The 24321-nt window shown below is 45.2% G+C and overlaps 1 protein-coding gene across 3 annotated transcripts in view; it reads left to right on the top strand.

Moving 5' to 3' along the window:
* The window catches only part of cd99 (CD99 molecule (Xg blood group)), a 58649-nt gene that overhangs the window by 16725 nt on the left and 17603 nt on the right, over positions 1–24321 (top strand). For all 3 annotated transcript variants that reach the window (XM_016992358.2, XM_008107149.3, XM_008107150.3), the window contains exon 2: positions 22786–22824. In XM_016992358.2, the coding sequence (XP_016847847.1) occupies positions 22786–22824 (39 nt within the window). The remainder of the gene's footprint in view (positions 1–22785; positions 22825–24321) is intronic.

The following is a 24321-nucleotide window of genomic DNA, read 5'->3' as shown; positions in this document are numbered from 1 at the left end:
TATTCTGCTGTCAATGTAATTGTATAACTTGCCTGTTACTTTGCAAAGGCCGTCATTTTTGCAACGTGGTTACATGTGCATTATATGAGGAATTATTTATACAGGGGAGTTGAGAATTAATTGAAATAGTACAGAGAATACAGCTGGTAGGTTACAGGAGGAAGTGGTAAGTTCAATTTTTTAAATGAGTGGGATGAGTCTGACAACATCTGTTCTTGTGTTCACTCGGTCAGAACTTAAAATAAAACAACTTTCAAAAATATGTATTTTATTTTATACCCTGCCTTTTCCCCATGTGGACTCAAGGTAGATAAAATACTTCTGTACATTTCTCTGTTTCCTTACATCAAAGCTAATTGGGCATTGCTTGCCTGCATATTTGTCACGACCCAGGCTACAGAGCACCAATAACCATACGCAGAGGCCAGATTCTATCTAATATCTTTATTAAGGAAATATATAAAGTTAATAAAAGCAAATGTAAAAGTTAGTCCAGAAGCAGACCTTCCAGGAAAGGTCAAAATTAGTCCAAAGAAACAATGTCCAATATGAAATATTAAGGTCCAAAGTTGTAATCCAATAACCGAAACACTCACTTTGCCAGGCAAAGTGAGGGGAGATGACAAGGTCCTTTAGTCCATGAACTTGAGCAAGGCTAGGAATTAACTTGATACTTGAAAACAAGGCTTGAATCGTGGCACAAGGTAACAAGGAACAAGAACAAGATCCGTGGAATTACTTGGTAAAATCCGTGAAACAAGGCAAGGCTTAGTCCTGAAAGGCGAGGCAAGGTCCGTAGGTAAACAAGGCTGGGAAACAGGAACGAAGGCTTGAAAACAAGAACAAGGCTTGAACAGGAACGAGGCTTGGATCGGAGCGCGCTGTCCAGACACAACTCGCTCCGGAGGCTGACGAATTGACTCCGCAAAGTTACTCCGCGGGTAAAACACCTATATAGAGTCTAACTTTCCCGCCGAGAGCAGTTCTCTGGGAACCAGAAACGAAAGCTAATCTCTGAGACCAGATGTTTGACTCCTTAAAGATTCTCATGGAAAGCAGGCTTAATTGGCTAAATTCTTAGCAATTATTCTAGCACTCCTGCGCGAGGCCGCTTCCAAACCTCTCTGTTGTTTACAAAACTCATGGTGAGAAAACACAGGAGATGTAGCCTCAGTGTTTGTTTGACATACTTCTGGAACATAACCCTCTTGCAGGTGCAAGGTTCCCAGATCTGGCTGGGAAGAATCTGTCTGGGAAGAATCCAGTTCTGACTGGGAAGGTAAAAAACCCAAGTTTTCTTCTTCATCAGGCATCACAATGTCATGAGCAGGACTACAAGGCCCATGGGTCATCACACTATCCCCCTCCTCAAGCCCCCTCCCAAACTGGGACTCTCTCCCCGAGGCGCGAGGTCGTGGCTTGGCGGGATAGGTCTGATGAAAGCGACGGGTTAGATCAGGAGCATGGACTGTGGAGGCGTCTTCCCAAGAGCGTTCCTCAGGGCCAAAACCTACCCAGTCAATGAGATATTGCAGGCGGCGGCGGTGAAAGCGAGAATCCAAAATGTCCTGAACCTCGAACTCGTCCTCCCCATCCACCAAAATATTGACGGGGGCCGGCCGGTCTACATCTGGCCGCACACCATCCGCCGGAAGGAGCAGGGAGCGGTGAAACACTGGGTGAATGCGCATTGAACGCGGAAGTTGGAGTTTGAAAGTCACGGGGTTTAATTGCGCCACCACTGGATAGGGACCAATGAAACGGGCATCTAACTTCCGGCAAGGGCGATGGGAGGGCAAAAAGCGAGTGGACAGAAAAACCCGATCTCCTACCTTGATTTCGGGGCCCGGCTGGCGATGTTTGTCCGCGTGACGTTTATAGTCCTCCTTGGCTTGTTCCAGTTGCTGGAGCAAAAGTTGTTGCACCGCTGTGAGTTCCTGCAGCCAATCTTCTGCTGCGGGAACTTCTGAAGTTTCAATGACAGGGGGAAAGAAACGTGGATGGAAGCCGTAGTTTGCAAAGAACGGCGTTTCTTTTGTAGAAGCCTGGACTCCATTGTTGTAGGCAAACTCCGACAGTGGTAACAGAGAAGCCCAATTGTCCTGTTGGTAGTTTACATAACAGCGAAGGTACTGTTCCAAAGTGGCATTGGTGCGCTCCGTTTGCCCATCCGTTTGGGGATGATGAGCTGAAGATAAACGAGAGTCTATGCCCAATAGTTTTTGTAGTGCCTTCCAGAAACGAGAGGTGAATTGGGATCCACGGTCTGTGACCAAACTCTTGGGCAATCCATGTAGTCTGAAAACATGTTGGAGGAATAAATCTGCAGTCTCTTGGGCCGTGGGAAGGCCTTCACAGGGAATGAAATGGGCTAACTTGGTGAAAAGGTCCACCACCACTAGGATCGTGGTGAATCCACAGGAAGGTGGTAAGTCAGTGATAAAATCCGCAGAAATTATTTCCCATGGGCGAGATGGGGTAGGAAGGGGGTGTAGAAGCCCTGAGGGCTTCTCCCTTCTTATCTTGGAGCGCTGGCATACTGGGCAGGTGTTGACATATTTTTCCACATCCTTGCGGATCTTGGGCCACCAGAAATCTCTTAGGATCAGATGCATGGTTTTAAATAGTCCGAAATGCCCTGCTGGTTTGCAGTCATGACACAGACGAAGTGCTTTTTCCCTGCCCGGTCCGGGTGGGATATAAACATGATTTCTATAGCAAAGCAGTCCATCTTTAAGCGAAAAGGGAAAATGCAGACCTTGACGAAGTTGGTCCTGCGCCCAGGCATCTGCTTGCTGACTAGCCCTGATTTCTTGAGCACAGATGGTGTGATGACCCATGGGCCTTGTAGTCCTGCTCAGGACATTGTAATTCCTGATGAAGATGAAAACTTGGGTTTTTTACCTTCCCAGTCTGAACTGGATTCCTCTCAGCCAGATCTTTCCCAGGCAGATCTGGGAACCTTGCACCTGCAAGAAAGTTGTCTCCCAGAAGTATGTCAAACAAGCCCAGAGCCTACTTCTCCCGTATTCTTGCGCCGGGAGTTTTGTAAACAACAGAGAAGTTTGGATTCAGCTTCGCGCAGGAGTGCGAGGATTGCAGCTAAGAATGTGGCCAATTAAGACTGCTTCTCGTGAGAATCTTTGGGGAGTCTCACATCTGGTCTCAGAGTTAGCTTTCGGTTCTGATTCCCAGAGAACTGCTTCGGCGGGAAGCTAGACTCTATTTAGGTGTTTTACCCGCGTAGTAACTTCGCGGAGTCAATTCGTCAGCCTACGGAGCGAGTTGTGTCTGGACAGCGCGCCCCGGTTCAAGCCTCGCTCCTGCTCAAGCCTTGCCTTGCTATCCAGCCTTCGCCTTGCTTCCCAGCCTTTGTTTATCTACGGACTTTGCCTTGTTTCCCAGGATTAATCCTTGCCTTGTTCCACGGATTTATCAAGTTATTCCACGGACCTTGTTCTTGTTCTTAGTTACCTTGTTCCACGTTCAAGCCTTGTTTCAAGTATCAAGTTATTTCCTAGCCTCGCTCAAGTTTCATGGACTAAAGGACCTTGTCATCTCCCCTCACTTTGCTTGGCAAAGTGAGTGTTTCGGTTATTGGATTACAACTTTGGACCTTAATATTTCTTATTGGACATTGCTTTTTTGGACTAATTCTGACCTTTCCTGAAAGGTCTAATTCTGGACTATTTTCTACACTTGTTTTTATTAACTTTATATATTCCTACAATAAAGATATTAGATAGATTCTGGCCTCTGTGTATGGTTATTGGTGCTCTGCAGCCTGGGTCGTGACAGTTTGACTCCGCCACCCTAAGCACCAATTAACCTCGGCCAGAATGTCTACCGGAGTCGTACCTGGGCCGAGCGGCCAGCCGATTACCTACACCATCGACAAGGAAGAGGTGGACCGAATCCGTGATAAGCTCAATGCACAGGATGGAGAAATAAGGGGTTTGAAGGAACGCGGAGTTCGTCTTCCGGCCATGGCGTTGCCAACCAAGTTTACTGGAGAAGCTTCTAAGGTTCATGTCTTCCGTCGCCAATGTCAAGCTTATCTGGAGGCCCGTGCTGCCGAGTTTCCCCAAGAAGACATCAAAGTGGCATGGGTTTACAGTCTTCTAGACGGGCCAGCGGCCAGCTGGGCGACGGCACTGTTCGACCAAGCCTCTCCACACCTAAGATCAGCGCAACACTTCTTGGACCACCTCAAGGAGACTTGGGGAATCGAGGACAATTTGGAGGCAGCCGGTCACAAACTCCGTCGCCTTTTCCAAGGAGACAGACCTATGTCTCAGTATATAGCCGAGTTCCGAGTGCTGGCCCACAACACCGGCTGGAACGATGTAGCCCTCAGGGGACAATTCCGGGAGGGTCTCAACATTGAAATGCTGGAAGAAATCTCCAAGGTGGATCCTCCCCAGACCCTCGAGGCACTCATTGATCAATGTTTACGGGCTGAAGTCATGATTGCCAACAGGAAACAGTGGGTTCGAGGCCAGGGCAGTAGAGCCGGGGCAAAACCCCCCGCTCCCGCCAGCGTTCAGCCACGTCCGGTGTGGAGACCCCCACCGCCAACCCCATACCCCAGAGGAGGCGAGGAGGTGCCGATGCAGTTGGGCAATGTGCGTCCCAGACTAGATGCCGCCGAGAAGGCCCGTCGTCAACGCTTAAACCTCTGCTGGTACTGCGGGAACGGGGGCCACTTCGCCAGAGAGTGCCCAGCCAAAGGGAAGCCTGCCGCCCGTCTTGCGGCGGCGTCCTCCACGGAGACGAAGGCGTCTGAGCCGACTGGCACACAGCCGGCGGGGGAAGCCAACGACCGGGTGTAGAGAGGCTCGCCAACCCGGTCAAAAAATCCATCCAAGAGCCGCCAACCGGGGTCCTGTTCCTTCTCGTGGTCACATTATGGTCAGCAAAAAGGGGACCCGTCATGATCCACGCCATGATAGACTCTGGAGCTACCAACAATTTCATCGATAGAGAGTATGCCGACTCTCTGGGATTACAATATCATGATTTCAAGAATGCCCGTGTGGTGCAAGCCATAGACGGCCGTCCCCTCAAGACGGGCCCCGTAAGTCAGTGGTCGGAACCCACCAGGATGTGGATAAGGGAACATATGGAAGAGATTTCCTTCTTTGTTACCGAGGTCCCCCATTTCCCTGTGATTTTGGGAATTCCATGGCTGACTCTCCACGACCCTAACATCTCCTGGTCCAACAGAGAACTGCAGTTTGCTTCACCGTACTGCCAAAACCATTGCCTCGTAGCCAAGGTATGCCATGCCACAGACACCGAGCCCATCATCACCTTGCCAAAGAAGTACTCCGAGTATTGGGATGTATTCAATGAGAAAGAAGCCGAAAAATTACCCCCACATAGACCTTATGACTGTGCCATTGACTTGGTGGAGGGGGCCCCGATCCCGCGAGGGCATCTCTACTCCCTGACTGAACCAGAGCAAGAAGCTCTCAGGGAATTCCTAGAGACAAACCTTCGCAAGGGATTCATCAGACCCTCTCAATCCCCAGCCGCCTCCCCAGTGATGTTTGTGAAGAAGAAGTCAGGGGAACTACGCTTGGTGGTGGACTACAGAGCATTGAACAATATCACCAAGCGGAACAGCTATCCCCTGCCTTTAATCTCGGATCTACTGGATCGGCTTCGAGGAGCCAAGGTTTACACCAAGCTGGATCTTCGGGGGGCTTACAACTTAGTTCGCATCAGGGAAGGGGACGAGTGGAAGACCGCCTTCCAGACCAAATTCGGATTATTTGAGTCCCGAGTTATGAATTTCGGTTTATGCGGAGCCCCCGCAACGTTCCAGCATTTTGTCAATGACATTTTTCAGGACTATCTAGACAGGTTCTTGATAATCTACCTGGACGATTTTTTGGTGTTTTCCAGATCACAATCAGAACATGAGAACCACGTCAAAATGGTGTTACAACGATTGCGGGATCATGGACTTTATGCCAAGCTGGAAAAATGCGCTTTTGATCTACAAGAGGTAGATTTCCTTGGTTACCGCATCTCGCCTCTAGGGCTTTCCATGGATCCAGCCAAAGTTTCAGCAGTATTGGAATGGCGGGCGCCAACTAACAAGAAAGAGGTGCAGCGTTTCTTGGGGTTCGCGAACTACTACCGCAAGTTCATTCCAGATTTTGCCCGCTGGTCCGACCCCATCACTAGCTGCATCCGTGGAAAGCAGCCTTTCCGCTGGACTGATCAAGCAGAGAAAGGGTTCCAGCAACTAAAGAAACTATTCACCTCCCAGCCAATTCTACAGCACCCAAATCCTGGAACCCCTTTTGTGGTGCAAGCGGACGCCTCTGATGTGGCAATTGGGGCTGTACTCTTGCAACCGGTGGGAGATCACCTCCACCCCTGTGCCTTTTATTCTCGTCAACTAACCACACCAGAGAGGAATTACACCATTTGGGAAAAAGAACTACTGGCCATAAAGGCAGCCTTTGAAACTTGGAGACATTGGCTAGAAGGGGCCAAATTTCCCATTGAAGTCCACACTGATCATCGTAATCTAGAACATCTAAGAACTGCCCGCAAACTAAATCAGAGGCAGCAACGTTGGGCTTTATTCTTTGAACGTTTCAACTTCCAGATCCATTATGTGACCCCAGCCCAAACCAAGCAAGCAGACGCCCTGTCACGTAAACCGGAATACGCTGCAGGACGCAAGGAGACCTTTGAATCCCAACTGCTACAACCTGAGAACTTTGCCACGCTCACGGTGGGGAACACCAAATCCATTCCCATTGGTTCAACTTCCCCTACTCCAGGACCCATCTGTGCTCAAGAAATCAGGGCTAGTCAGCAAGCAGATGCCTGGGCGCAGGACCAACTTCGCCAAGGTCTGCATTTCCCCTTTTCGCTTAAAGATGGGCTGCTCTGCTATAGAAATCATGTTTATATCCCACCCGGACCGGGCAGGGAAAAAGCGCTTCGTCTGTGTCATGACTGCAAACCAGCAGGACACTTCGGACTATTTAAAACTATGCATTTGATCCTAAGGGATTTTTGGTGGCCCAAGATCCGCAAGGATGTGGAAAAATATGTCAACACCTGCCCAGTATGCCAGCGCTCCAAGATACGAAGGGAGAAGCCCTCAGGGCTTTTACACCCCCTTCCTACCCCATCTCGCCCATGGGAAATAATTTCCGCGGATTTCATCACTGACCTACCACCTTCCTGTGGATTCACCACGATCTTAGTGGTGGTGGACCTATTCACCAAGTTAGCCCATTTCATTCCCTGCGAAGGCCTCCCCACGGCCAAGGAAACTGCGGATCTATTTCTTCAACATGTTTTCAGACTACATGGATTGCCCAAGAGTTTAGTCACAGACCGTGGATCTCAATTCACCTCTCGTTTTTGGAAGGCACTACAAAAACTATTGGGCATAGACTCTCGCTTATCTTCAGCTCATCATCCCCAAACAGATGGGCAAACGGAGCGCACCAATGCCACTTTGGAGCAGTATCTTCGCTGTTATGTAAACTATCAACAGGACAATTGGGCTTCTCTGTTACCACTGTCTGAGTTTGCCTACAACAATGGAGTTCAAGCTTCTACAAAAGAAACGCCGTTCTTTGCAAACTACGGCTTCCATCCACGTTTCTTTCCCCCTGTCATTGAAATTTCAGAGGTTCCCGCAGCAGAGGATTGGCTGCAGGAACTCACAGCGGTGCAACAACTTTTGCTCCAGCAACTGGACCAAGCCAAGGAGGACTATAAACGCCACGCTGACAAACATCGCCAGCCGGGCCCTGAAATCAAGGTAGGAGATCGGGTTTTCCTGTCCACTCGCTTTCTGCCCTCCCACCGCCCTTGCCGGAAGTTAGATGCCCGTTTCATTGGTCCCTATCCAGTGGTGGCGCAATTAAACCCCGTGACTTTCAAACTCCAACTTCCGCGTTCAATGCGCATTCACCCAGTGTTTCACCGTTCCCTGCTCCTTCCGGCGGATGGTGTGCGACCTGATACAGACCAACCGGCCCCCCCTCCTGTTTTGATGAATGGGGAGGAGGAGTTCGAGGTTGAGGACATTTTGGATTCTCGCTTTCACCGCCGCCGCCTACAATATCTCATTGACTGGGTGGGTTTTGGCCCTGAGGAACGCTCTTGGGAAGACGCCTCCACAGTCCATGCTCCTGATCTAACCCGTCGCTTTCATCAGACCTATCCCACCAAACCGCGACCTCGCGCCTCGGGGAGAGGGCCCCAGTTTGGGAGGGGCCTTGAGGAGGGGGATAGTGTGATGACCCATGGGCCTTGTAGTCCTGCTCAGGACATTGTAATTCCTGATGAAGATGAAAACTTGGGTTTTTTACCTTCCCAGTCTGAACTGGATTCCTCTCAGCCAGATCTTTCCCAGGCAGATCTGGGAACCTTGCACCTGCAAGAAAGTTGTCTCCCAGAAGTATGTCAAACAAGCCCAGAGCCTACTTCTCCCGTATTCTTGCGCCGGGAGTTTTGTAAACAACAGAGAAGTTTGGATTCAGCTTCGCGCAGGAGTGCGAGGATTGCAGCTAAGAATGTGGCCAATTAAGACTGCTTCTCGTGAGAATCTTTGGGGAGTCTCACATCTGGTCTCAGAGTTAGCTTTCGGTTCTGATTCCCAGAGAACTGCTTCGGCGGGAAGCTAGACTCTATTTAGGTGTTTTACCCGCGTAGTAACTTCGCGGAGTCAATTCGTCAGCCTACGGAGCGAGTTGTGTCTGGACAGCGCGCCCCGGTTCAAGCCTCGCTCCTGCTCAAGCCTTGCCTTGCTATCCAGCCTTCGCCTTGCTTCCCAGCCTTTGTTTATCTACGGACTTTGCCTTGTTTCCCAGGATTAATCCTTGCCTTGTTCCACGGATTTATCAAGTTATTCCACGGACCTTGTTCTTGTTCTTAGTTACCTTGTTCCACGTTCAAGCCTTGTTTCAAGTATCAAGTTATTTCCTAGCCTCGCTCAAGTTTCATGGACTAAAGGACCTTGTCATCTCCCCTCACTTTGCTTGGCAAAGTGAGTGTTTCGGTTATTGGATTACAACTTTGGACCTTAATATTTCTTATTGGACATTGCTTTTTTGGACTAATTCTGACCTTTCCTGAAAGGTCTAATTCTGGACTATTTTCTACACTTGTTTTTATTAACTTTATATATTCCTACAATAAAGATATTAGATAGATTCTGGCCTCTGTGTATGGTTATTGGTGCTCTGCAGCCTGGGTCGTGACAGATGGGTCCTGGAGTAGAGGGAGTTGAATCAATGGGAGTGGATTTGGTGTTCCCCACTGTGAGCGTGGCAAAGTTCTCGGGTTGTAGTAGTTGGGATTCAAAGGTCTCCTTGCGTCCTGCAGCGTATTCCGGTTTACGTGACAGGGCGTCTGCTTGCTTGGTTTGGGCTGGGGTCACATAATGAATCTGGAAGTTGAAACGTTCAAAGAATAAAGCCCAACGTTGCTGCCTCTGATTTAGCTTGCGGGCAGTTCTTAGATGTTCTAGATTCCGATGATCAGTGTGGACTTCAATGGGAAATTTGGCCCCTTCTAGCCAATGTCTCCAAGTTTCAAAAGCTGCCTTTATGGCTAATAGTTCTTTTTCCCAAATGGTATAGTTCCTCTCTGGTGCGGTTAGTTGACGAGAATAATAGGCACAAGGATGAAGGTGATCTCCCACCGGTTGTAGGAGCACAGCCCCAATTGCCACATCAGAGGCGTCCGCTTGCACCACAAAAAGGGTTTCAGGATCTGGATGCTGAAGGATTGGCTGGGATGTGAATAATCTTTTTAGTTGCTGGAACCCTTTCTCTGCTTGATCAGTCCAGCGGAAGGGCTGTTTCCCACGGATGCAGCTGGTGATTGGGTCAGACCAGCGGGCAAAATCTGGAATGAACTTGCGGTAATAGTTTGCGAACCCCAAGAATCGCTGCACCTCTTTCTTGTTGGTTGGCGCCCGCCATTCCAATACTGCTGAAACTTTTGCCGGGTCCATGGAGAGCCCTAGAGGCGAGATGCGGTACCCCAGGAAATCTACCTCTTGTAGATCAAAAGCGCATTTTTCCAGCTTGGCATAAAGTCCATGATCCCGCAATCCTTGTAACACCATTTTAACGTGGTTCTCATGTTCTGATTGTGATCTAGAAAACACCAAAAAATCATCCAGGTAGATGATCAAGAACCGATCTAGATAGTCCTGAAAAATGTCATTGACAAAATGCTGGAACGTTGCGGGAGCTCCGCATAAACCATAATTCATAACTCGGGACTCGAATAATCCGAATTTAGTCTGGAAGGCGGTCTTCCACTCGTCCCCTTCTCTGATGCGAACTAGATTATAAGCCCCCCGTAGGTCCAGCTTGGTGTAGACCTTGGCTCCTCGAAGTCGGTCTAGTAGATCCGAGATTAAGGGCAGGGGATAGCTGTTCCGCTTAGTGATATTGTTCAATGCTCTGTAGTCCACCACCAAGCGTAATTCCCCTGACTTCTTCTTCACAAACATCACTGGGGAGGCGGCTGGGGATTGAGAGGGTCTGATGAATCCCTTGCGAAGGTTTGTCTCTATGAATTCCCTGAGAGCTTCTTGCTCTGGTTCAGTCAGGGAGTAGAGATGCCCTCGCGGGATCGGGGCCCCCTCCACCAAGTCAATGGCACAGTCATAAGGTCTATGTGGGGGTAATTTTTCGGCTTCTTTTTCATTGAATACATCCCAATACTCGGAGTACTTCTTTGGCAAGGTGATAATGGGCTCGGTGTCTGTGGCATGGCAGACCTTGGCTACGAGGCAATGGTTTTGGCAGTACTTTGAAGCAAACTGCAGTTCTCTGTTGGACCAGGAGATGCTTGGGTCGTGAAGTGTCAGCCATGGAATCCCCAAAATCACAGGGAAATGGGGAACCTCAGTAACAAAGAAGGAAATCTCTTCCATATGTTCCCTTATCCACATCCTGGTGGGTTCCGACCACTGGCTTACGGGGCCCGTCTTGAGAGGGCGGCCATCGATGGCTTGCACCACACGGGCATTCTTGAAGTCATGATATTGTAATCCCAGAGAGTCGGCATACTCTCTATCAATGAAATTGTTGGTAGCTCCTGAGTCTATCATGGCGTGGATCATGACGGGTCCCTTTTTTGCTGACCATAAGGTGACCACTAGAAGGAACAGGACCCCGGTTGGCGGCTCTTGAATGGGTTTCTTGACCGGGTTGGCGAGCCTCTCTACGCCCGGTCGTTGGCTTCCCCCGCCGGCTGTGCGCCAGCCGCCTCAGACGCCTTCGTCTCCGTGGAGGACGCCGCCGCAAGACGGGCGGCGGGCTTCCCTTTGGCTGGGCACTCTCTGGCGAAGTGGCCCCCATTCCCGCAATACCAACAGAGATTTAGGCGTTGGCGGCGGGCCTTCTCGGCGGCATCTAATCTGGGACGCACATTGCCCAACTGCATCGGCACCTCCTCGCTCCCTCTGGGGTATGGGGATGGTGGTGGGGGTCTCCACACTGGACGCGGCTGAACGCTGGCGGGAGCGGGGGGTTTTGCCCCAGCTCTACCGCTCTGGCCTCGTACCCACTGTTTCCTGTTGGCAATCATGACTTCAGCCCGTAAACATTGATCGATGAGTGCTTCAAGCGTTTGGGGAGGATCCACCTTGGAGATTTCCTCCAGCATTTCAATGTTGAGACCCTCCCGAAATTGTCCTCTGAGGGCAACATCGTTCCAGCCGGTGTTGTGGGCCAGCACTCGGAACTCGGCTATGTACTGAGACATGGGTCTGTCTCCTTGGAAGAGGCGGCGGAGTTTGTGACCGGCTGCCTCCAAATTGTCCTCGATTCCCCAAGTCTCCTTAAGGTGGTCCAAGAAGCGTTGCGCTGATCTTAGGTGTGGAGAGGCTTGGTCGAACAGTGCCGTCGCCCAGTTGGCCGCTGGCCCGTCTAGAAGACTGTAAACCCACGCCACCTTGATGTCTTCTTGGGGAAACTCGGCAGCACGGGCCTCTAGATAAGCTTGGCATTGGCGACGGAAAACATGAACCTTAGAAGCTTCTCCAGTAAACTTGGTTGGCAACGCCATGACCGGAAGACGGATTCCGCGTTCCTTCAAACCCTTTATTTCCCCATCCTGTGCATTGAGCTTATCACGGATTCGGTCCACCTCATCCTTGTCGATGGTGTAGGTAATCGGCTGGCCGCCCGGTCCAGGTCCGGCTCCGGTAGACATTCTGGCCGAGGTTAATTGGTGCTTAGGGTGGCGGAGTCAAACTGTCACGACCCAGGCTACAGAGCACCAATAACCATACGCAGAGGCCAGATTCTATCTAATATCTTTATTAAGGAAATATATAAAGTTAATAAAAGCAAATGTAAAAGTTAGTCCAGAAGCAGACCTTCCAGGAAAGGTCAAAATTAGTCCAAAGAAACAATGTCCAATATGAAATATTAAGGTCCAAAGTTGTAATCCAATAACCGAAACACTCACTTTGCCAGGCAAAGTGAGGGGAGATGACAAGGTCCTTTAGTCCATGAACTTGAGCAAGGCTAGGAATTAACTTGATACTTGAAAACAAGGCTTGAATCGTGGCACAAGGTAACAAGGAACAAGAACAAGATCCGTGGAATTACTTGGTAAAATCCGTGAAACAAGGCAAGGCTTAGTCCTGAAAGGCGAGGCAAGGTCCGTAGGTAAACAAGGCTGGGAAACAGGAACGAAGGCTTGAAAACAAGAACAAGGCTTGAACAGGAACGAGGCTTGGATCGGAGCGCGCTGTCCAGACACAACTCGCTCCGGAGGCTGACGAATTGACTCCGCAAAGTTACTCCGCGGGTAAAACACCTATATAGAGTCTAACTTTCCCGCCGAGAGCAGTTCTCTGGGAACCAGAAACGAAAGCTAATCTCTGAGACCAGATGTTTGACTCCTTAAAGATTCTCATGGAAAGCAGGCTTAATTGGCTAAATTCTTAGCAATTATTCTAGCACTCCTGCGCGAGGCCGCTTCCAAACCTCTCTGTTGTTTACAAAACTCATGGCGAGAAAACACAGGAGATGTAGCCTCAGTGTTTGTTTGACATACTTCTGGAACATAACCCTCTTGCAGGTGCAAGGTTCCCAGATCTGGCTGGGAAGAATCTGTCTGGGAAGAATCCAGTTCTGACTGGGAAGGTAAAAAACCCAAGTTTTCTTCTTCATCAGGCATCACAATGTCATGAGCAGGACTACAAGGCCCATGGGTCATCACAATATTTGTCTTGAAGAATACAGTTACAATTTATTTTCAGTTAAAGCTACACAGTAACCAGCCTTTAGGCTGTATGTACATACTATCTTAACACTATCTTCTGTTCTTAAAACGTTGTTTGCCAAGATGATGCAAATACAGGGGTCAGATTCCTAAATCATGATATGAAGGCACATGATGCAACCACCATCCTAAAGCCGATTTGTTGTGAATCAGATTCTAGTCAATATCTGCATTTCAGAACTACTACCTTGTGAAGGATTGGTAACTTGATACACTGTGTTACTTCTTGTTGTCAGCATGTGCTCTTTCTGTGCAGCCTTTTTTGGGCAATGTGTGGATTGCCATGATCTATGGTTTATTTCTCTAAGAAAAGAGGAACTACCAATTAATCTTCCTGTCTCTTACCAATCAAGCATCTTCCCTTACACAGCATAATTCAAATGTTCTGGATTGTTGTGTGCTACAGTCTAGATATCAGGACTGAGGCTTAATTAAACACAAGCAACATAATCCAAAGACCATATTTCATTTGTAAAGAAAATTAAAGTCTTAAGTCTTTCAAGGCCCAACTAAGATAAAACAATTCCACAAACTGATAATGGATGCCAAGATTAAGAGTCAAGACAAGCCAAGGGGTACCGAGTCATGTCAGGAACAACAAACAATAGGTAAGGTCACAGTCCAGTGACCTTGCCAGGAGTTCAATTGTCAGGTTCCATAAGTCAAAGGCTGGATATCCAGGAATACAAACCACAGTCAGAATTCAGAAGTCAAGCCAGAAGGTCAGGAAAACAAACTGAAGGCCAAGTCCATAGATCAAAAGCTAGGAATTCCGTTGTCCCCGTGCAGAGGTCAAAGCCAGGAATTTAAGAAACCAAGGTCAGGGCCCAGACATCCAACCAAGAAAATCATGGAATCATAGAGTTGAAAGAGACCTCATGGGCCATCCAGTCCAACCTCATGCCAAAAAGCAGGAAAATTGCATTCAAAGCACTCCTGACAGATGGCTGTCCAGCCTCTGTTTAAAAGCCTCCAAAGAAGGAGCCTCCACCACACTCCGCAGCAGAGAGTTCAGATTCCGGGACATATAAAGCTGTCTGCTTCACCAAAGCTACTCCACCAAGGCCTCTTTATTTAGAAGTCTCATCTGAAGCTTGTCTCATCCAGTCTCCACCTTTAATCACTGGGGCCTGTGACTCTTTCCTTGTTCCAAAGGCTGATTAACCCTTCCCACGTTGGCTGGAAATTCTGGGAAGTGCCTGCTTCTGCTGGAGATCAGCCCCCAGCAGTAGCTGAGCCAGGCCAAACAGACTGTTAGCCATGGCACCGATCATGTGGAAACAGCTCTGTCATCCGAATGATACAGAAATGCACTTGAGCCTAGTTTTTTTTAAAGCCTTTTATTTATAGTTATCACAATACATAAAAAAGAAGAAAGGCTAGGAGGAAGGCAAGTAAAAGAAAAAGCAAAGGAAAAGCAAAAAAAAAAAAAGAGAGAGAGAGAGAAGGTGACACACAAAGAAATGACTTGCAATGGGTCCTTGTGGTTTGGTTGGAGGATCCCATGTATTGTTGTTGTTGTTATTATTATTATTATTATTATTATTATTATTATTATTATTATTATTATTATTATTTATACCATCATTTTTCTCTCCACAAAGAAGAGTCAAAGTGGCTTCCAATAAAAAAACATTTCAATACAATTTAAATCTACAAATATACAAACATTAAAACAGAATTAAATCAATGTTATTTTTAAAAAATCAGTAAAAATGCATAAAAACTGAGTAAAAACATATTCAAAGCTAAAACCACAGCCCTCTCCCCCCGGACTTGATCTTAAAAAACTTCTGAATAAAATGTGGACACAAGTCCTTTATATACAATGATGTAGCAAAATCGTGTTTCTTATGTAAGATGGTAAAATCAAGGATTGCTTTGGGATTTTTTTTGGTAGGATTTTGGTGGTATTTTATATTTGTGGATGGTTGATTCATGGCTACAGAATCTGTGAACATGGAGGAATGACTATATGCTCTATTAATAAAGGGAAAATATGAGGCAGTGAAGATAAATGACACAATAAAACATCTTTTGGTTTGCCTAGAATGGATGGGAAACCTTAGTTCTCCAGATGTTTTGGACTCCCATCTCCCATAAATTCTCACCATGGTTATGATGGTTGCGGCTTCTGAGAGTTGAAGTCTGAAATATTGGTGGAGTCAAATATTCTGCATCCCTTTCCTGAGCAATCTCTTGTAACAAACAGACTTGCATGGAGAATCAATAGCATTTCAATGATCTAAACAACATCTTAGGAAAATTTGGAAATGTTGGAATATAACATCAATATAGAATATTTTCTGTTGCTTAATCGAGATGTTCATTGGTGATAGCTTTTGGAATGTTCACAAGGCTGCATCATTGTCATTCCTAAAGTGGTAAGGAATATTGAAGAAAGAAGCAAATAAACTTGGATTCCCTCAAAAACGTGAGACTTGGGATACGTATTGCTGAACGTATGGATTTAAGAGAAATTCTCTAATCAGCCTCCATATGTTGCTTTTTGTTTCTGTGGTGTAAAAAGAGAGGGAGGTAAATCTACTTAAATAGAAGAGGATGCAGGAATTGATTGTAGATAACCTGATAGTCTCTCCACTGAAAATTTCATTTCCATCATGGGATAGTTAGACAATAGCTCTTCCATCCATTTAGCTCTTGGATGGGAATAATTCAGCCCTCCATTTCTTGTTGAACTTCTAGCATCCCTCCCCATTATCTATGCTGACTTTCCCAGTGTCTACATAGACTGAATAAAATGTTCTCAGCTTGAGACCATTGCAGTCAGTCAAGATGATGTATGGCCAGTCCTGAAGCAGAAGTGTTTCTCCCAGCCTTTAATATGTCACAAGATGTACCATAAGTTACTCCAGAGCTTCCAGGAAACTCTGGAGTGACTCCCAGTGTTTTTGATGTGTGGACAGCCTGATAATTCTGAACCTGGGAAATCTAGTGGCCACACATTAAAAAGGCCCATTACTCTTTTGCTCACTAAAAGCAGCTGCCTCAATGGGACATCTTATGGCTGGATGTCCCATTGAGATCTCACCAGAAGCAATGTTACCACCAAGCAACATTGGTTCCCTCCAGGGGGAACAGGGCAATGCACTGTTTGGCCATCTGTACTGCCATATAGCTTTGGGGTGGGATCCAATATTGCACCTGGGAAAACTACTCCAGGCAGTATCAGTATTATTTTGCAGTCTAAGGCTTCTGCAAGTTTCAATTCAAAACTTTTGAATGGCCACACAAGTCACTTATCATCTATTTCAGTATTGTATATGCAATAAGTGTGTGTGTGTGTGTGTGTGTGGGGGGGGGGTTCATTGTCTCAAGCAGTGCATTTTTCCAATTCCTACCTTGAATCGACTGGGAAATTCAATCTGCCATACACAAAGGTGTGCTATACCCTCCTGCCCCAAACAGTTTTCTTTGTTTTTATTCCTTTGTATGAGATAAAACCATTTGGATTCTTGACTTAATAGAAACAATGTGAAAGGAAATGGATTACAAAGACAGGAAACAAGTTTATGCAGGGTAATTTGTAAGCTATGCACAATGAGCAAATTTTATTTTACAGTTTTTAAAACTTGATAGCAAGTTGGTCAAATATATATTTGAGAGGAGACAAAGCAAAGGCAGTTAGCTGTTTGTGGCTTCTTTCTTTCTTTTACTTGTGGGCTAGCTGTTGTGGCTGTAGTCTTCTTTTTTTTTAGAACAGAATGGCAGCAACAATATTTTTATTATAGGGAAAACTACAAACAAACTAACAGTACCATGACCCTCCCCCCCCCCAAAGAAAACACCCCAAAATTGTTTCGCCCCGTAAAACAGTGGCTTTGGGGAAGTGTTACAAGCAGATTACTGACTGGTTGTATGAACCTTTAGTCTGCATTATATATATTTAGGAATGTGTTATCTTTCAGATGTTTTAGAGCACCCAGCATCCCTGATCAGCTTAGCTAATGGTGATGGATGCTGTGATCTGCATTTCAGCATTTTCTATTTGGTCATATAGGAGCCCCTCGTGGCGCAGTGGGTTAAACCCTTGTGCTGGCAGAAGTGATGACTTGAAGGTTGGGTTGCTGACCTGAAGGTTGCCGGTTCAAATCCAACCCGGGAAGATGATCTCCCTCTATCAGCTCCAGCTCCATGTGAGGACATGAGAGAAGCCTCCCACAAGGATGGTAAAACATCACATATCCGGGCCTTCCTGGGCAACGTCCTTGCAGATGGCCAATTCTCTCAGACCAGAAGCGACTTGCAGTTTCTCAAGTTGCTCCTGACACAAAAAAAGTTGGTAATATTCTGGCCTGTCCTGGGAAGTATGAGACCAAGAATTTCTAGAAGGTCCCATCAGTCTCATTATAGTGGTTTTATCATAGATATCGTACAAGGCCAAAGAAGCCATATGTGTAGCTATAGAAGTTAACACATTAATTTCTTCTACAGCGTTCTTCATAAAATTTGAAGCAGTATTCATGGTTTTTTTCCATTTTGTTTTGTTCAACAATATCTGACAAGGTACAGGATTCCCATTCCTGTTTTGAGTGGATGATATTGGTTGCCAGTTGGGTACTTGTAACTTGGAAAGGTAGCTTCAGTTCCATAAACCCCATGGGTCTCTTCCAATGAACAGATCAGTTTGGGACATAGATCTGCACTCTGCCACTAATAGATCTCCAACACCAAGGTAATCATAAACCTAAGCCTGCTAGAAATTAAAATGTCATACCATATCCATGTTGTTTGTGTTGTATAAGGGTATTTCTGGTAACATTTAGAGAATATGAAAAACACTAACATACGACAAAATGTTGTTCCTGTTAATTAAATTTCATTACATTTTGAGAAATCCGTTTCAACATTGCTCTAATTAGTTACACTTGAGATATTCAGTGGGAAAAGAAAGGGACTATAATGAAGTTGCACACCATTTAGAAGAACAGGAATTCATGTGAGGTTTGGGGAAGAAAATGAATAGTGTTAGACAATTGCCACTATTGTTCTCCTCTATTTTTTGAAAAAGGGACTGAAAGGTTGTGATTGAAGCATTGTAAGAGACAGTAGGAGGAAATAGTGAAGATTTTTTTCCCTGTGGTTACATTTAACGGGCTGAAAAGTAGACTAGCAAAAGAGAAAAAATGAATAGTAGAGGCTGTTAGTTGAATTTAGAAGCAATTGATGATTGTAGCTATTGACTCTATAGCATAGGTGGGATTCCTGTGGTCTACCCATTCCTTTCTTGCAGCTCTTGAATCTTATATTGTCCAGATGAAATGCAAATGAAAACTAGGTCACGTGTGGCTAAGCAACATCAAAGTTGGTCCAAGATAGCAAAAATTAGTAATGAGCAAGGACACAAAAGCCAAGAGAGCCTGCAGCTGTTTGCTCTTGCCTGAGCCTAAGGCAAAGTGCAAGTTTATGTCCCCTTTTCTCCTCTTCCTCTGATGAGTTGAGTGCACACCCCTTTGCACACTTTGAAGTCAGTTTGCAACAACTGAAGTACATTGAAGATGACATAGGAAGGTGGGAGGAGGAGTGACAATACTGGAACATTTAAAATCAACGCAAAATGGGATGTTAGAGGAGTAATAAGGGTAGTCTGGACAGTTGTGGGGACATAGGCTTTCCTGAACTATCCCCTTCCCCTCAAAAAAGTTAGTTTGCCAGAAATATTTCTACTCATGGAAGTTTCTCAGAGCAGCAGCTTTGACTTTAAAACAAGGTACTTTCAAACACAACTTGTTTTGCCCCCAACGTCTCTGAATAGGATTTTTTACAAGTGACTTTTAACCTGTTATCTGTGGCCTTTCCTCCACTTCTGTAGGCTTAGTGTGGCCCTCTTTAGGTCTTGCAGCCTCCGAAGTGGTCCCTGGATCCCTGAACTTTGTCCAGCATGGTTCCACATTCTTGGTCCAGTGCATTATAGAAATTGTTAAAGGATTTCCCCAAAGATAAAAGTCTGAACTACTTTCTAGCTTGAGCAGTACTCCGAAAGAGGCCCACACATCCTGGTAACTGCAGAGCAGCGCTGAGTGTTCCTAACTTCATGATATGTTGCTGCAGAGCTAATTATAAAGGGCTGCTTGGCAGCAAGGGTAAACATCCTGTCAGAGTTTTGGCCTGACCAAGAAGGACGATGCCCACAAATTTCTGCGCAGTGTAAGATGACTCATGTTATTGCAAGCTGTCTGTGCTGACATGAGTCATACTTGTATTCCCTTCGATAGAGTTGTTTCCAATGATAAGACAACAAAAGACTTTCCAGCCTATTGGATATCGAAGAAATGTGTAATTTTTCTGACTTTTCATACCCAATAGATTTTGAGTTCTTTTACAGCAGAAGTAAGATCTGTCCAGCCCTCCTGCCGTTGGTGAATTCCCAGCAGATCTTGGCAACATGGTCAGGAATGCTGAGAATTATAACACAGAAAGAACTGGAAAACTGAATGCATTGCAGATGACAAATGAATTAAAGAGAAGCTAGTTTAACATCCAACCAAGATGTGGGGGAAAATAACTTCAGTGTGAATAACCATTTTGTTTTTCTCTCTCATTAGTTTAGTCTTTTGACATGCAAAAAGGAAGATCATTCCTGATTGCCCTTTGTGGTAGTATCATTGGCATGGTCCCCATTTTTTAAAGTGTTTTGGTTTGTTAAGGAAACACTTTGACCAAGAATGGAAATGCTGCCCAAGCATTTATCAAGTAGACATCTTGCTGTTATTGTTGTATCTTTAAACACATTTACAGTCTTGTGGCAACCCAGTCATTACCAGTACACAGACAAGACTCTCTTCTGTTTCCCCTTGAATCATTATAGTATTAATCACCCAGAACTCTAAAATAATAGAGTTGGAAGAGACCACATGAGCCATCCAGACCAACCCCCTGCAATGCAGAAAAAGCACAAAGTACCCCTGACAATTGGCCATCCAGCTTCTATTTCAGAGCTTCCACCACATTCTGAGGCAGATAGTTCCACTGTTGAACAATTCTTACTGTCAGGAAATTCTTCCCAATGTTGAGGTGGAATTTGAACCCATTGCTCAAGAGTCCTAGTTTCCAGAGCAGCAGAAAACAAACCTGCTCCCTCTACCTTGTGGCATCTTTTCACATATTTATACATGGCTGTAATGCCTCCTCTCAACCTTCTCTTCTGCAGGCTAAACATACCCAGCTCTTTAAGCCACACTCCTCATAGGACAGGGTTTCCAGACCTTTGATCATTTTAGTTGCACTCCTCTGGACACTTTTGTTTTTACTCTCAATCCTTTGTTATTACTCTGAACAAATGAAAAATCACTTTACCAACCTTATCAATGTATTAATTGGGGTTTTTTTTTACAAACACTTGCATACTGATTGTTTGAATGAAGCTTTTAAAACAACATGAGATTGGAGAGTGTGTTTGTCCAACCAGTGTACAAATTCTTGTTGCTGTTCAGCTGCTGTTTTCTTCACAGCTTTTGTTTGCCACTCTCTTATCTGCCTAACTCATGGAAGAAATAAACATTGATTTTTATGGGGGGAATTAAATTCAATTTGCGGCCACATCTTGGCCATCTGTTTTACCATGGATTTGTGTTTGGTGGGGACTGAAACTTCCAGAATTAAACTAGCTCAAACTTTAGTTAGAAGCATCTTACAAGGGCTTGGCTTCTGGACAAACACTATCACTACTGATATTGCAAGTTAGAGGTATTTTAGCCTGTCCACACTTGCTTCATTTCAGTAGTATCTTCACTGCATTAATTTGCTGAGATTTGGGTGATTAGATGGTTTGCTTAAGATATTTTTTTTGAAAGTAGTGAATACTGTGTCTATGATATTCAGAGGGTATATCAAATGTCCTCCCATCCTCTGCTTATTAGAAGCTGACCACAGAGTTGTCCTGGAGGACCTAAAGGTTCCTAGAGAGATAGACTGCTGTCAGAAGTTTACCATAGAGTTGCACTGGAGGTATCGAAGTTCCTAGATAGTCCATTAACTAAATCTGTCAGTAATGAAATCTGCAAACATTAAACCTGCAAATATAGAGATTGAGAGTATTCTAAGAGCAAACTAGTTACTGCCTAGTTGAATCTTCTGATTGCTTAGAACAAGTGTAATGTTTGCAGTTGACTGAACCAAAGTTCAAATAAAAGCTTTAGAAGCTCCTTTAAGCCCTATGAGCTAAGCATGCCTTTCCGCCTTGTTTTTTCTTTTATTCTGTTTGGCAATAGACCTATAATGATGTAAATATTTTCAATTGACATTCAACTAGATCTTTAATATATTCCAAAATAGAAAAACCTAATGAAACACCAAAGATGCCTAGTTGCGGAAGGCAGGGAAATGAACAGCAAATTGCCATGGCCCTTATGTCAGAACTCAGAAGTTATGAATAATAATTTTACCTGTAAAATTATATCCAATTTTGTAAACAAATGTGTAATTAAATTACAAGACCCGGAATGCTGTGATGATTTGAGCACTGGATTACAACTAAAGACCAGGGTTCGATTTGCTGCTCAGCCAGGAAACTTGCTGGGTGACTTTGGGAGAGTCACCCAATGTTAGCCCCAGAAACCCCTGGGATAGGTTTGCCGGAGGGTCTCCATAAGTCTGGAACAGCACGAAGGCATGTCTTGAAAATATTTTTGTTTTGTGTATATTTAGCTACATCCAACCTTTGTTTCATGTGGATACATGTGATCACAAAAACAATAAGAGCCACTTGTTTTTCTTCACCTAGACCAGTGGTTCTCAACCTGTGAGTTGCCAGGTGTTTTGGCCTACAACTTCCAGGAATCCCAGCCAGTTTACCAGCTGTTAGGATTTTTGGGAGTTGAAGGTCAAAATATCTGGGGACCTACAGGTTGAGAAGCACTGGCCTAGAAGCTCCAGTCAGAAAAACCAGTATTCAGGCATCCCAGTAGAGCAGTGGTTTTCAACCTGTGGGTTCCCAGATGTTTTGGCTCCCAACTTCAAGAAATACCAGCCAGTTTACCAGCTGTTAAGATTTCTGGGAGTTGAAGGCCAACACATCTGGGGACCCACAGGTTGAGAACCACTGACCTAGACACCTACCCGGACATTAGTGTGATAGTGCATATTACCAGCCTGAAAACAAAGTTGAAATGTTTTGTGTTTCTTTTAACTATTGCCAACAAACCAACTGCAATACAGCTATGCTGAGCCTATCATACTGGAACCATAATCATGTATTGCTATGAAATTAAGTCAATTATTTCCCAATTATTTACTATTAATATTGTCAGTTGCTTTTAATATGTAATTATTTGTAATACATTGTTTTGTATTTCATTATTTTGTTATTTATTATATTATCATTATACAGTTTTGGGCAATTTGTTTGTTTTATTTTAAATCCTTCTGATGTATTATATTTTTCTAAAGCATGTATTCAAATTAGCAATATATTCACATTAATAGATATTAATATATCCAAATTAATAATAGCTATTATTTGGCTAGGACAAGACTTCGACTTGGAAGATGCACTTTCAGATATTGGTATGTAATTACACTCTTATGAAACATACGCAAGTGTCTTACTGTGGGTTGTTTAGGTAATATTTCTCAGTATGATGTGGATTTTAGTTTATAGTACATCTTAAACTTCTTTGTGTGATCAGGCAAAATTGAAAGAGCTTATTCAGTGGTGAAACTTTTTACTACTTTTTTGGAACAAAATAATTATATTAAAAAAGGGAACAACATAGCTTTGATCTGAGTTATTTATTTATATATTTATACACATAATAAAAGTGAAAAATGGGTATGTGTGTATGTAGTGGAGGTGTCCACTTACACAGACAGCCTCCCACCTCCACAAACAGCTATAGTTCCCACTGAACTGGAAACACCAATAGCCCTCCCTCCACTGACATGCAGGTTATAGTAAGCGCCATGAACATGTAGCCCTAACCCTGCCAGTGTCCTCCACAAACACCATTCTGCCCCCCACCCAAGTGAAGGCTTTCATGTGGGGACAATTTCATCCTAGATGTTCTGCTTTTCCTCCAGAATGGACATTCCAGAGTTCCGTAATTTGCATGACCCCGCCCACTGCCTCTACCTTAACCCTTAACCCTTTCCTACCCCTTCCTATGGCACACAGTTAACAGAGGAATTGATCAGCAACTGAACAAGAAGTTTGGGGAGAATTCACCATGATTTACAGGAGTTGTACTTGACCTACATCCAGAGAGCACTGTTAACCCAACCAATGATGGATTTGGACCAAACTTGCCACGGATAATGGGACTTGCAGTACTTTCACTGATGCTGTGACCCCCACCAACAATGGACTGGGACCAAACTTGGCACAGAGAAGCCCCATGACCAACTGAACATACTGCAGGGGAATTGGGAATTGCCCTTGATTTTGGGAGCTATAATTCACATGCACCCAGAAAGCACTGAACCCAGCTGACGTCAGATCTGGAGCAAACTTTACACACAGACCCATCATGGCCAACTTAGCATACGGGCCTGGTTGAGGGCTGATTGACCTCAGATCTGGGAGTTCACTCTTATCCAGAGAGCCCTGAACCAGCCGACGACAGATCTGGACCAAACTTGGCTCACAGACCCAACATGGCTAACTGCGAATACTGGCAGGGTTTAGGGGTGATTGCCCTGGTCATCTGGGAGTTGTAGTTCACCCTTATCCAGACAGCACTGAACCCAGCCAAACTTCAGTAATATTACCTAACATCCCAAAACAAACAATACCTTCTTCTAATAACCCAGGCACCGCCGGGTCCCTAAGCTAGTTTGAAATAAAAAGATGCAAGAAATGCCACAGTCTTATTTTAGAAAGAAAAAATTGACTTACATGGTCATTTCATTTCTAGATACCAATCAGGTCCACATGTGCTTAGCTTCAACCCACCTATCCAGTGGGTCCTCCGAGACTACTTGGAAACTGGCCTGCTTTGACAACCAAATGCTAGAATATAAGATATTAGTTTAAACACACTCTGGCTTGACTTTTCACCAAGGAAA

This window comes from Anolis carolinensis, chromosome 3 (genome assembly GCF_035594765.1).
Source record: "Anolis carolinensis isolate JA03-04 chromosome 3, rAnoCar3.1.pri, whole genome shotgun sequence".
Classification (NCBI taxonomy): Eukaryota; Metazoa; Chordata; class Lepidosauria; order Squamata; family Dactyloidae; genus Anolis; species Anolis carolinensis.
This window is presented reverse-complemented; position numbering and strand designations above follow the sequence as displayed.